A 13,895-nucleotide genomic window follows, 5' to 3' on the forward strand; every position below is an offset into this window, starting at 1 on the left:
TGCCAGTTATTGTATACCACTATTCTGTAGCGTTTGTAGATTAGGCTTGCATGAGCCGAGCGCAAATACTTGGAAACGCTCTTGAGCGTTGGGTACGAAGCGAACCAGCCTTGATATCTATTCGTAGCATCGAACTAATTGGGAATAACAGTTATTCAAATCGGTAGGTGACTCTGTTAATTTTGAAAGTTGTGTATTAATAAAGCGTGAATTTAAACTATGCTAAATAGTAGGCAATTAAATTTCAGTTACATAGTTTGTAATGGCTCCTTCGTTTCCTCACAAAAATAGATTAAAAGAGTATTAACATTTGTCAAGCGGAAAACAGATTATAAATCGACATATGTGTTTGTCCATACTCTTTGAAGTGGCGAACATATTTGTAAGACGCTTATATTTGGTGGAGAACCATGATTTTTGGCTATTATTCATAATTTATTGCCATTGATGAGTTCTTTATGGTGGTATTCTGGGGGCTTAATTGATGGATCTACTTTCAGCCCCTAAATCAGTCCTTGAGTTGGCAAACTGCAAGTGTAAGAAAATTAGGCGTCAAAATAATTTAGCATGTCTGCCAAAAACAACCTAAGTTGCGGAGTAAACTTCTAATGGGAAAAGTCCAAGTTCCAGAATGAGGATTTCGGAAGCAATTCAGAGGAAAGTGAACAACGGTAGATATTGAAGTTAATTTGATACTATTTATTAGTTTTTTCCAGACATCTGTTGGAATTGAAAATCCAACTTCTATAAATAATATTGCCTAATAATATTACCACATAAACTGAAAAACGACTAATTGTAATATTTCTGTTCGCTATGTTATGTACATACTATATTCATTTGATTTTCCCGGTGAACTTCTCAGTGAGAAATATCCGATTTAGTTCTCAGATGCGCGTCACGGAACCCACTTTCTAGGCGTTTTTCATGGCATCGTCTCATGGCCTAGGTCAGGGTGGTCCAAACACAGGGCGCATGTGGCCAGCCGCTACATATCCGTGTGTCCCGCGTTAGTTGGGGCAACTAGCGAAGTTGAATATTGTGCTTGGCTAGTTTAAATTGTTAAGAACAGGCTTTCTATTTTTGATCGGAAATATATGCTGACAAAATAGGCTTTATAGAAAGCTAAAAATCGAATTAGGAATCTCTTTGCCTAGGTTAGATATGTCTGATAATTAAATATTAATGTAATGGCCGAACAATATAATTTCCCCTGGGTGTTTTTTTGCAACCAGCCTAAACAGTATTACAAGAAAAGCGCCTATATGTCAAAAAATTTAGTAATTACCCCCCTTATCGCAAAATTTGATAAAATTCGACAATCAATCAATCTGCAGTTATTTGTAAGTTTGCAGTTTGTTGTAACAAGACTTGAAAAGTAAGCTGACCAACAGTGTTGTGATTTGTGACTGGATATAAAATACAACATTGCTTGCTTAATATGCCTGCAAGTTGTGTCGGTGACAATCTCAAACGGCATTGTCACTTTTTCCGATATATATAGTAAGATTTTTGCACATTTTATTGAGTTTTTTGCATGTTTTAGATTGGTAAATAAATAAGTCATCAATGTGCTTACACAACAAAAGTTTGTTTTCTATTGCACTGTTTACCTATTATTGGCACTAATGATGTGGCCCGCGAGGTCGACAACCTTGAACCATTCTGGCATAGGTAATTGCATCAAATTGGAACATATATTCCTTTCTACTGCTGCAACAACCTTACAACAGCAGCGCAGGCTGTCATGATAAATTTAGAGTCTATTGTTGAAATTTGGTCACAAGGATCGGACAGCGTAAAGCGTTGTAAATGCACACGTTTGAACTGCAATTTAAATCATTAGTTTTTTTGTAAACCTTAGTAAATCGTGAGGGTGGCTCTGAAAAGAGCCGTTTGATTTGTGGATAAGATTCCGCTTAACCGCCGAATCCGTAAAGAGTGCGTCCTTGGCGTTTGAGAGCGTAGACGACATCTAGAGCGGTGACGGTCTTTCTCTTTGCATGCTCGGTGTACGTGACTGCATCACGAATCACATTTTCCAAGAATACTTTCAAGACACCTCTAGTTTCTTCGTAAATCAATCCCGAGATGCGCTTAACACCACCTCTTCTTGCAAGACGGCGAATAGCGGGCTTTGTGATTCCTTGGATATTATCACGTAAAACCTTGCGATGGCGCTTCGCTCCTCCTTTTCCAAGACCTTTGCCTCCCTTACCGCGTCCAGACATTTTTAACTGGGATGATAACAATGAGTTGAAATCGAATGAAGCTTAGTCGAAGCGTCAAGATTTATAACACTGATGTTTCAGACGTCGTCGAAATAAAAGTGCGGCTTCGACTTCGATAAACTTGGCGCGTCCTGTATGGTACAAAATGGACCAATAGCAATGTAGCTACGAAAAAGTGGCGTAGTTGTCAACATCGGGGTTGGCAAGTAAAACAGATGTTATTTTCAAATCCTAACAATTTACTGTAACATTTGCAAAACACGCATTTGTGACTCACTACTTCTGTAAATGAGCCCCTAAAGCTCGCTCAGTACTCAATTTAATAGAGTAAATACAAGAAACAAAATATCCCGTAGTGAGCTCATATTTTGTTGGGCGATTAAATTTAGCGATCTTTGACATAACTAGCATTTATCGGTTCAGGCACATATTATCGAGTCTAAATTTATCTGTAAGAAAATAGGCGTGAGCGCAAATATTTTACTTTATGCAAAATTCTTGGCTTGGCTATTACCAAACTTTTTGGTTAAAATGTCTAGCTTACGGTATGGAATGTGATAGAACACCAATATCATTTTCACTACCTTGTTTTTTAGATACAACATAAACACGTCGTGCATGTCTGATTCACGCCGACCATCAGTACCACATTAGGCCAGGAAATAGATGAGCAAGTCGAACATTGATAGAGAAGTGTGTAAACTAATGACACACTTATAAGTTTGTCAAAGGCATCTAACAAGCTTAAGGGGATCCACACATCGGAATACTCTCAAAAATGCATCGGTAAAAACGTTCGTTTATTAATTGCTGCGAAACGACAGCGACCATTTTCCGACTCTTGAGAAGAATAACGCAAATACGCAGTTGTGAAGCCAAAAATTTTATCACCAGCTAATAACACACCACGCAGATAGACGTACTTAATATCCATTTTAGGGACAATCAACCAACCTATTAACAGTGCAAGATTTTCTCTGATAGCAAAATCGTTGGTGCCTATAGCTATCTAAAACATCACGCCACCTAAAAAACGATTGTGAGTTCGTACACTGTTGGCTACGACCAAGTGATACCACGTAAATTCACCATAACTGCACACGTCTCAAAATTGAGCTTAGGAGGTTAGCTTTTAATAACCAGTGAAATTCACGCGGTAGAAAGAAGAAGGTAGCTGCGCATTTTCACACCTGGTCAACACGGCCGGGCGCTTTTGTTTGAAAGTGGAATCAGAGTGTTTGTAAAATGAAACATGGTAATATATTATACAATAATTTTGCCCCTCATCCAATATTTCGTATAGCTTCATCTCCCTTGTCTGCATCACAGAGTTTATAATTTACTCAAATACCATAATGTAATACAAAATTGAATTACAAAAGAACTTGCAAGCAACTTACTTGTCAACTTAGAAATTTTTGATTCAAGAAAACGAAAAAAAATGGCGATTTGGAATTTTAAAATAATGCGGAAGTGCCTCGCAGTTTTCACAAAAAAAGGCGCTAACAGTGAAGACTTATTTATTGTAAAAGTCATCAAATGCACATCTAAAGCAGTTCAAATAAATGAATAATGAAAATAAACAATGAAAAAAGTTGTGATACAGAAACTCATTGGTATACAAACTTTGTGCATGAAACGAGAATATTAGTCTAGTCATCCAATCCCGCTTTAAAATGAGAGCATTAATTTTGCATATACAGGATTCTACAGCTTTTGCTAGTGGCTGATGTTTTTAAATCCACACTTAATCCCTGAGAATGAGGCTTCTTACGTGGTATCATCGAATCCCTTTAGGATGTTTACAACAATTGGTATTTTTCGCCAGATTAATTTCCTGCTTGCTATGAGGGCACCGAACATATTATTCTCAAAAAGAGGCAATAAAAAACTTTTTCAGCTTTCTTCGCTTGGTCGCTTAATAAAACTTTTACCAATTTGACAACAAAAATTCCTGGTCTCTTTCTGCTCATTAGTGTCTACCCCTGGAAAATAAGTTATCTATTACCGTACATGCAATGTATCTAAAGTGCATACTTTTCGTAGATTAAAAAGGCAGTTCAAATTTCATTGAAATATGTTTCAAAAATATATTTTATTTTGGAGGTTAGTAAAATTAACAATATATGCTTACCAAAACTTCGAAATTTCTTTGGTTTTATAACAGCAGTCTTCGTAAATTGATGTAGCTTATGTTTATTCCGATAATTATCCTTATTCTTAGGGTATTGCATTTCCAACATATCTATCGATCTGTCATGTTTTGTAATCTAAAATGAGATATATTTCATCTGATGAACAACAGAATAAAAAATAGTGCTTCAGCATATACCTGACAACTTGTTTTTTTATACAGGAGTAGTAATTTCACAATTTTTTAAGACACCTCATGCAGAGATTAAAAATTTGATGAACATACTCTAGATGGCTGAATTTATATAAAACCACCTATACAGATGTAGTTTTCGTTTTAAGCTATCAGCAAAATGCATATTTCCTTAATAAAAAACATTTCTAATTCAAGCAAAATGATCAGATTCTAAGGAACTCTTCTTCGCCATTTCCCTAAAAGAATCCATACCATGACCAAAGAGCTTGGATTTATGAATAAACACTATACTAGCTTACAGATGATTCATCCAACGAAGAAAGCGACTCTGGTGACAATAATTTAGGTGGAAGATACCTGCACGGTATAGATCCCCGTACCAAGCGTCTTCTGGGAGGATCTACCTCTGGAAGAGTATCTGTAATTTAAAAGAAATAATCACTTTAGTATCGTTCTCGATAATTACCAAAGTGCAAATAACATGTAGGTAGAGGTAATATGGTTAATGTGGAGATTGCTCTTATTCCTTTATTTTTCCAGTAGTTATATAGTTAAACTTTGAACAAATATTTCAACTATGAAAATTACTAAAGCCACAATAACACATTCATCGGAAACAATTTAAACATATAATACATAAGGACATATTGTGATTCACATTATTCTTACAGGTTTCAACATCGCTAGTCCTGAAATGTTTTTCACATATTCGTATTGTTCCATTTTGTATATGTTCCTGAAGTTCTGCATCACCTTCACGACCTTGTAATACCTTAATTATTCTTTTCCTCCACGAAGATTGTTTTTTAAAATCGCTCGGTAACTTAAATATTCCCACACCTCTGATATGGCGAGTTGTATTACATCCATATATAGAACAATTTTCCCAAGGCATACCGGTACCGGTAGTCCACTGCCACCAGAAACAAAGTATGTTGAGTGGAAAATGCAATCAGTAAAATATTATCAAAAGTTTACTGTAGAGCATGACAGAGTGGTATAAGTCTGGATCAAAAAAATGGATGCTTGAAAAATTAATTTTAGAAGTAACTGGACAGGATTTTTATATATTCATCCCAGGACTGCAGGAAGAGAAGAGTTATTAAGATGACCTAACGTATGGCATACAATGGCCTATCGCCATCTGTGTACAAGCCAATATTGGGTATGGAATCATGCCAGCCAGTTGTTTGTTTTAGATGCTTAAACTTGACTTTAAAACCCAGCCAAACACAAATCTGCCAGACTGCCACTGATTGAAATACTTCTTGATTAGAATAAGTTTATCAGGCATAAATGTGAAGGCACGGCCTGTACCATTACAGTACAGTACTAGACATTTCATTCTCACAAAAATTACAAAACTACGGCCGTACCCATGCTTTGGCCATTATCAGAGAAGAGAAATTAACACAGAACTCAAAATGTCTCCCTTGCTAAAAGGTTTTTATGATTTACTAAGACATCTTAAGAAAAAATCGAAAAAAATTTCTAATCCACTCTGCTAGTCAATTATAATATCAATATTTATGAAACTTGCTGTACAAAACATATTTCATTCATATCCAAACACTACCCCTTGCTGATGCCAGCAAATTCAATTCAGGAATATCCGGGTGTAATCATAATACATATATGAAACATGGCATACTTAATGATTTCTGCGGATTGGATTCATTCAGATATATAAAACTGAATGTATTTGTTAGCATCGGTATACACATCAAATTTGATGTCAGAATACTTTCACCGCTTAATAGTTAATACCACATGATTGAAGGGCAGGTTCGTAACCGATATCGAATCACACTATCTTGAGATATACAGACCTTAGTCTCCTTTAACTTGAAGAAATCTTAATCCTATCCTAACAGGTCTATAAATCATCCACAGATCAATCTCATCATCAAATAACCTCTTATTGCCTGCAATTTTATGAGCAATTTGGAACATGCTGTCATAACTTTATCACTCGTGCTACCTGGATATCCGTTACTCATGAAAATGATAGCACAATTATGTGCAGTTCCGACTAAATATTCGGTGTCAGTCTATGTTTCTAATTACTGTAGCTGACAGAAGCTTCCTGCAAATCACATCGCGGTGTTTCAAAAAGAAATTCTGTGCAGTCCAATGTAATCTTGCAATTTGGAATTGTTGAAAAACACCGTGGCAGGGTGCATTCCGTTTTTGTCAAAGAGTGCAGTTGGCACATAAAGATAATGCCAATAAAAAATATCTCGTGAAATGCTTGAAAATGTCAAAAAAATATTCTGCATCGTGATGGTACTTATTAAATGATAATGTTGCCAATATAAAAATAAGGCAGCTTGAGCTTCATCAAAAAAAATAAGAAATTGATCAAAGCTACTAATTGAATTTACTGTTTTTCCACTCCAATATTGTAGTGGCTCGAATCTATCAATCACTGCCATCAACATATCAATTACATCTTTCTGCAACCCGTATAACTTTGCAAATTCATCTTTTGATAGTGAGCTATAAAACCTTCAATTTTAATCCTTGAATAATTTTGTTAGCAGTTTCTCATTCATTTTTCAATTGTTTGGGGATTTACCTTCTTTTGAAGATGGTCCTTGTAGAATGGATGGAGCAGAGAGGGCAAGGCTTTCAGTACTGCAGTAGAGGTGTCTGTTGGACTGCATTCCTGCATTCGATTGGTAGCATAGCACAAAGAGATGTAGTTCTTGTGCGCTTTGAAACATCACCTCTGAGATTCCAACAGGGCAAGGCTCCTCTTTTTAATACTTTTCCCTGGAATATTAGTGGTCGATCTGATGTCCTTTTTGTGCCATAGTCTTCACTACTGAAGTGGTACGAGCAAACGCGAGCACTTGTAGATGGCACAAAATTTTCTCTGCTGACACGAATTATCCAAGCCTTCCAAAGCTTTGGATCCTTTGGAAATTCATGGAGAGATCGGTCTGGCTGTTTCTCAGACGTTGCAGAGCACCTGTATACGACACAGTACACCATAGTCCGCTAGTCAGTATTTTTGATTTGGAAGCAAGCTCTGCAGTTTCCTAAATTACGGTACTCATACAGCCATGCGCTATGCAGCGTGTTCTACAGTATTCTGCAATCTGGCAATGGTAAAACTTACATTGTTGCAAGCTGCTGTAGCAGAATACAAACTGAAAGAATGCTCAATACAGTGTTCTTCAAACCTTTCACAATTTTTCAAGAACTTCGCATACCTGTATACGGTACCTAACAAATACAGAAATACCAAGGTTTTAAGGCCTAAATAAACATTAAATTTTTAGCACAGAGATTGTATAAAAACTAAAACTGACGATATTGCAATGTCACCCTGCATTTTAATTAATGGTCTACCGGGGGGACGGTCTTACTACTTACTGAATACAGCGCGAAACACCGCAAAACAGAGGGAAACAGCGCAAAACAGTGGGGAAACAGCGCAAAACAGCGCGAAAGAGCGCAAAACAGGAAAACAGTGTGAAGCAGAAAAAAATTTTGCAATGAGTTCGGGGCACCTTGTTTTGAGTTGGAGTACCACGGCAGCAAATTAAAAACACAAACCAACGTATGTAGCCAGTAATGCTGTAATGGCAGGCCCCTGCTGGTGACACATTTTGGGTACCATAATTTAGAACATTTTCCATATGGATATGGTTGGATTTAGGGTTAGGTAAAAAGGGACCTCTAGAAGTATGTGCACCAAGATGGCGCACAACCTGAAAATAGTATGTGTGTGTGTGTAGCGGATTCAGGTTGTGCGACACATTGCTGCACATAATTCTGGAGCACCAAAAAGGTAGATAAAATTTCGCATGATGACCTATAATCCGGTACATAACCTTGTAAATATACCGGAAAGAGCGCCATAAAACCATGGCGAGAGGCGCCGTGGTTTTTTCGTGGCAGGAGGTGGTAATGACTGCGTCTCCTGTTTTGCGCTGTTTCCCTCTGTTTTGCGCTGGTTTCCTTCTGTTTCGCGCTATTTTGCGCTGTTTCGCGCTCTTTGCGCTGTTTCGCGCTGTATTCAGTAAGTAGTAAGACCCACCGGTGGGATAAATATGTAAATCCTATCCTATCCTACTGTAGGCAAGTTGTAAATGGTCTAAATTTGACAAGCGACGTGCATGGCCGCGTTTTCATGGTTGTCTTCGATTGATTAATTTAATATTGGAGTTATAATCCCCGGCTTTGGCTGTACAACCTTCGTATACCGTTTATCAGTACTGTACCGGTACCTACTGTGTTCAGGTTGTGCGCCATCTTGGTGCACATACTTCTGAAGCTCCAGAATAGAATCGGCTAAAATAAAATAATTGCAAAATATTTTCAATCAAAAACATCATTGACGTCGTGTAAAGCACTTCCAAGTCGACGTTAATTGAAATCCTTTCATGTCGGGTGTAATTTAATGGCGTGCAAGTCTGCGTTTGATTACGATAAAAAATGAAATAATTGTGAAATGTTTTAAATCAAGCGGGATAGGATTTGTGTGCCATATTCGTTGTTTTTATAAACACGAAAAACAATTTTCGAAAGTGGCGATATTTGAATATTATTTCAATTGGACTTCCCTGCTTCAAGCACTGCATTAACCTAAAACATTGCATTGACCTAAAACAAATAAATATCACAACACGCGCTTTTCATTTTCGCTTGTCGGCCTATCGTATGTAGAAAATCCTTACGTGTGTCAAAGCAATATTTTTACGATAAGAATTTTCGTAAGTTGGATTTTTCGTATCCAGAGCCGTTCGTAGGTAGAGTTTCCAATCAAATCGTTTAATTAAAATTTCCAGGACGCTAATAAATAATGAAAGAAAAATGTTTCCCTCTCTTCAGTAAGTAGCAAGACCCGCGCGGAATCGTTGCAACGGGTTTACCTTTACACTGTCAAGCTGGAGAGAGCCTGGTTCACTGCTATTTTTTTGTACAAGTTATAATTTTGTAATCGTGAGTAATGTATTTCAGTCGCCACGGGGTAGAATAAACTCGATAGAATTGCTTTTGGTGGCTCTGAAAAGAGCCGTTTGGTATAAAATTTAAGCTCGCTCGCCACGGATTCTACGTGCCAGCTGAATGTCTTTTGGCATGATTGTAACTCTCCTGGCGTGAATTGCACACAAGTTTGTGTCTTCAAACAGACCAACCAAGTAAGATTCACTCGCTTCCTGCAGGGCCATCACAGAGCTGCTTTGGAAGCGCAGGTCAGTTTTGAAGTCTTGAGCGATTTCACGAACTAAACGCTGGAATGGTAGTTTGCGGAGCAACAGCTCTGTTGACTTTTGGTAGCGACGAATCTCTCTCAGAGCGACGGTTCCTGGCCTGTACCTGTGTGGTTTCTTCACTCCACCAGTGGCGGGCGCACTCTTACGAGCGGCTTTAGTTGCCAACTGTTTGCGGGGGGCCTTGCCACCCGTGCTCTTCCTTGCGGTTTGCTTTGTTCTCGCCATCTTAGAAGTGACAGATCTATCGATGTGATAACACTGATGCGGTTGAAGTAAGAATTTGAAATATATAGTCTATATCCGGCGTTCTCATTGGCTAGTAGAACAATTGATGGTTAGTGATTGAATTTCGCCCAATCACAAGCCCCCAATCATTGCCTTTAAAAGATTAGGATTGGCGCCTTTGTTAAACCCTCCGGCGAATATAAATACGACGACCAAAATAGTAATCGCATAGTATTTTGCTTGTTGATATCACTACAATCATAATACAATGTCTGGAAGAGGAAAAGGCGGAAAATCTAAAGCAAAGAGCAAGTCACGCTCATCAAGGGCCGGACTGCAGTTCCCAGTTGGTCGCGTTCATCGCCTACTCCGCAAAGGAAACTACGCCGAACGTGTCGGAGCCGGCGCACCAGTTTACCTTGCTGCCGTTCTCGAATACTTGAGTGCGGAAGTGTTGGAGTTGGCAGGAAATGCTGCTCGTGACAACAAGAAATCTAGAATTATCCCTAGACATCTTCAGCTGGCAATCAGAAACGACGAGGAGTTGAATAAACTTCTTGGCGGAGTCACCATTGCACAAGGAGGAGTTCTTCCTAATATCCAAGCAGTTCTCCTGCCTAAAAAAACTGCCAAAAGTTCCCAAGCATAAATTCAGAGATAACTTTACAAAACGGCACTTTTCAGTGCCACCCATAATATTCAAATAGCAGAGTTTGAATGCAGAAAGCACGGTATTTTAAACATGCGAATAAAACCTGTTGGTCGATTGCCTAGCTTGTTATAGCTTTAACGGATTTCCAGGGAAACAAATTAGGCCTACTGCGAAAATAGTATACAGAATGCTCAATATATATATGTGCGCCTATTTGTGTATGTATAAATTTGAACGCTGCTATATTTCCTCTTTGGTAACACTAGCCAAGGGTCTTCGAAATGACACATTATAAACCAGAATTACACACGAGGCAGGAAACGTATCCAGCCATTTTTAAGCCTTCAATGGTGCGTCGTTGCTCTCTACACACAATGTCTAAACAAATATTTAACCGGTGGTGTGACTGCATGTTGTTTTTTTCAGATATCTTAGTCACTTATCCAAAAATGATACCACGACGACGTATCTATGATATGGCATCGGCTAATCTTACGAGTATTCATGCAGGTAGTTCCTAATGAAGTAGATAGTTACTTGCAACATAAGAAGGAATATATATATAGGAAATGAGGAGCTGGTGTGGAGTTTTCGCAAAATTCAAGTGTGAGGCAGTTTAGATTACTTTGTCTTAGGAGTTAACTTACCCATATATAGGAACAAAAGCAGCACATATACTTTCTCGTGAATACGAGGTGCTCATAACCCGTTTTTTCTTTAACTGACCAGAATTCATGCCCGCTGGAAGAATATTAGACAATCATCATTTTCTACGAACAATTTCGATGATTTAGTACAATAGCAATTATTTACCACCATGTCGGATCAAAGTGCACCCATTCCAATACCCGAACCAAGTGCTGATCCTATTCGCGAAAATATACAAGACGATGAGCAAACTCTTCCGGCACTACAGCCACCACCTTACGTACCTACGGATCCATACCCCGATGCAAAGTTTATGAATCAAGGTACTTTTCAGGTTTTAAAATTTGTAAATCTTTTTATATATTATTATTTTCGAACTTCCATACACTCCCACTTAGAGGAAGCCAATGACATTGTTTTTATGATACAGTCATCTCTCTCGGTCCCTTTCCGTAAATACGATACTTGGATTACGCTCACTCATCTAAATTTCAACTAATTTAAAAAAATACAGATAATCTGCCAAAAATATTTTTATCCATGACTCTGTGTCGAGAGATTCCAAAAACGGTAAATTATACCTAGTTTCATCACCATGTTATTTCAATTTTGCTATTTCGAATTCCAGATATACAAAATGGCTATCTCAATGATATATTATATAATTTTTTAGAATTTATTGCATCGTATCCGATCACTACACAGCCAATGACACACCCTTATGTGGCTAATGCTGATCAAGCCCCGGTTACGTTTCAGAACAGAAATTATTATCCACCTGGGGTGACAACATATTCAGCAGAACCGAATTCAGGGTCAACGGTTTTATTTCACACTGCAGGATATAACGACGTACCTGTTGTGGTGAGTTGAAACTTATAATATTTCATATTATGTCATTGATTTCCGATTTGAATTTGTATATATATATATTTTGAAATAGGAGAATGCAAATTAACAAACTAAATATATATAAGCCTACTATATATGCATGAGAAATCGTAATGTTGAAATTGTACGAATTGTTACTACTCCTGTGATCAGTAATGATATTTAGTTATAATGTTCAATAGTGGAACCTCGAGAAGTTTTTCCTAGTCCAAGCATTAAGTTTTATCAATAATATCTAATTTTTCTTTTATCAATATCAAGACGAATTGTGACGCTCTTATAATAAAAACCTAAAACGATAGTGATTTATCTGATTTTTCCAAAGTCCGTTTAACATTTGCCACCAAATAATAACAGCAAAACTTTTTTACTTTGTGTTTACTCAGGTAACGTGTGTAAACTGCCGTAAAGTCGTGACATCACGTATTGATTTTGTATCGGGAGGTTTTACCTGGTTGATGTGCTGTTTTATATGCATCATATGGTGAGTTTCGTGTGATGTTATTGTTAATTGGAAATTTCGGTGATGAACGGGAAATCGACGTTCCCCGACCCTCAACCCCAAGAAGCGTCTTACTCTGTTTTATCACCACCGTTTTTACGAGTTGGCGTTTACAAACTAGTTTATTTCTACATAATCATCATTTAATATATTCAACTCCTGCCATTTAAAAATACTGGCAGGCCGCAGAGACTATCACAATTTTTGGTTTTTGCAACTATACCAAAACTTCTCGGTAGACAAAATTACCATCTTATCATATAATCTATTCTTACATTTCAAACACACAAATAAACACGAAAACAAACCATAGTTCCCTCCTTGCTTTAAAATCTGTCCTCATGAAAAATTTGCCTGAGCACCCCCGACAATTTCAGTTGTTCATCACCTCTATAACTTATTGACCATTGCTAGTCAAGGAAATCGATGTTCATGGAATCGAAACATTCATTGAATCTATCCGTGAGATTTCCGAACAATACAATGAGCAGATTCGTCGCTCATTCTGTCGAAAATTGTCATTATCTATGAGAAAATGCTCGTCCAAGCCTACAATTTTCATTATGGATATATTTATCGAAAATATTTCTTCTTTTTCAGTCCTCTATTTTGTTGGCTGATTCCATTTTGTATTCCGGGAACGAAAGACGTTTATCATTACTGTCCCGAATGCAATCAAATGATGGGAGTGTGCAAACGTATGTGAAAATCGCACCACCGAATTGAACTTTACATGACACCTCCGCAATATGTACCTATTCTTAGAAAATAATTAATAGTAGCCTACTTCGAACGTAATACAGCCGAATGTATTGAGGCCGAACAATAAAAATAGTGTTTCATGAAAATATTGTTTTTTTGGCCTATTTTCTATGCAATCGATTATTTTTATCACTTCAATTTTTTTGCTTATACTCTTGCCTACTGGGTTTCGTTTGTGTATATAAATAAATGACTAATTTTGAAGTTCTGTATAGCATTCTGGATGAAAATATTTGTTTGCAAAGACTAATTCAAGACTTTTGCTGGCAGTTAGTTTGGGCCCTGAATTATGAAAGGCGAAAAGACAACATATAGTTCACCATCCTGTTTTCAACGATATGAACAATGGGTTTACAAAGCTGTGAAGGCGAGACATAGCAGTTAACACGATTCTGAGACTTTCTAACACCACCTCGTAGATGTCAAT

At 37.5% G+C, this 13,895-nt stretch overlaps 5 protein-coding genes across 6 annotated transcripts; 2 read left to right on the forward strand and 3 right to left on the reverse strand.

The window, feature by feature from the left end:
• Positions 1 to 1,907: 1,907 nt before the first annotated feature.
• LOC120341012 (histone H4) lies at positions 1,908 to 2,325 on the reverse strand. Its single transcript, XM_039409432.2, has one exon. The coding sequence runs from the start codon at positions 2,229 to 2,231 to the stop codon at positions 1,920 to 1,922; it is 312 nt and encodes a 103-aa protein (XP_039265366.1). The 5' UTR covers positions 2,232 to 2,325; the 3' UTR covers positions 1,908 to 1,919.
• A 1,409-nt stretch (positions 2,326 to 3,734) lies between these two features.
• Positions 3,735 to 7,781, reverse strand: LOC120341005 (uncharacterized). Of its 2 annotated transcripts, none has more exons than XM_078119915.1 (4): positions 7,139 to 7,781; positions 4,860 to 4,978; positions 4,366 to 4,501; positions 3,735 to 4,216 (listed from the first exon to the last, which is right to left on the reverse strand). In XM_078119915.1, the coding sequence occupies exons 1-4, from the start codon at positions 7,284 to 7,286 to the stop codon at positions 4,128 to 4,130; spliced, it is 492 nt and encodes a 163-aa protein (XP_077976041.1). In that variant the 5' UTR covers positions 7,287 to 7,781; the 3' UTR covers positions 3,735 to 4,127. The 2 variants fall into 2 exon arrangements, with proteins under 2 accessions (XP_077976041.1, XP_039265355.2); XM_039409421.2 differs by lacking the exon at positions 7,139 to 7,781 and adding an exon at positions 5,230 to 7,102.
• Positions 7,782 to 8,243: 462 nt separating this feature from the next.
• On the reverse strand, positions 8,244 to 10,179 carry LOC120341010 (histone H3). The gene has a single exon (XM_039409429.2). The coding sequence runs from the start codon at positions 10,011 to 10,013 to the stop codon at positions 9,603 to 9,605; it is 411 nt and encodes a 136-aa protein (XP_039265363.1). The 5' UTR covers positions 10,014 to 10,179; the 3' UTR covers positions 8,244 to 9,602.
• On the forward strand, positions 10,147 to 10,779 carry LOC120341305 (histone H2A). Its single transcript, XM_039409796.2, has one exon. It carries the CDS (start codon positions 10,282 to 10,284, stop codon positions 10,660 to 10,662), a length of 381 nt encoding a protein of 126 aa, XP_039265730.1. The 5' UTR covers positions 10,147 to 10,281; the 3' UTR covers positions 10,663 to 10,779.
• A 423-nt stretch (positions 10,780 to 11,202) lies between these two features.
• On the forward strand, positions 11,203 to 13,676 carry LOC120341006 (lipopolysaccharide-induced tumor necrosis factor-alpha factor homolog). The gene is made up of 5 exons (XM_039409423.2): positions 11,203 to 11,271; positions 11,395 to 11,636; positions 11,987 to 12,177; positions 12,591 to 12,688; positions 13,307 to 13,676. Exons 2-5 carry the CDS (start codon positions 11,483 to 11,485, stop codon positions 13,410 to 13,412), a joined length of 549 nt encoding a protein of 182 aa, XP_039265357.2. The 5' UTR covers positions 11,203 to 11,271; positions 11,395 to 11,482; the 3' UTR covers positions 13,413 to 13,676.
• The last annotated feature ends 219 nt before the right edge of the window (positions 13,677 to 13,895 follow it).

Source organism: Styela clava, chromosome 14 (assembly GCF_964204865.1).
Source record: "Styela clava chromosome 14, kaStyClav1.hap1.2, whole genome shotgun sequence".
In the NCBI taxonomy this organism is placed as follows: Eukaryota; Metazoa; Chordata; class Ascidiacea; order Stolidobranchia; family Styelidae; genus Styela; species Styela clava.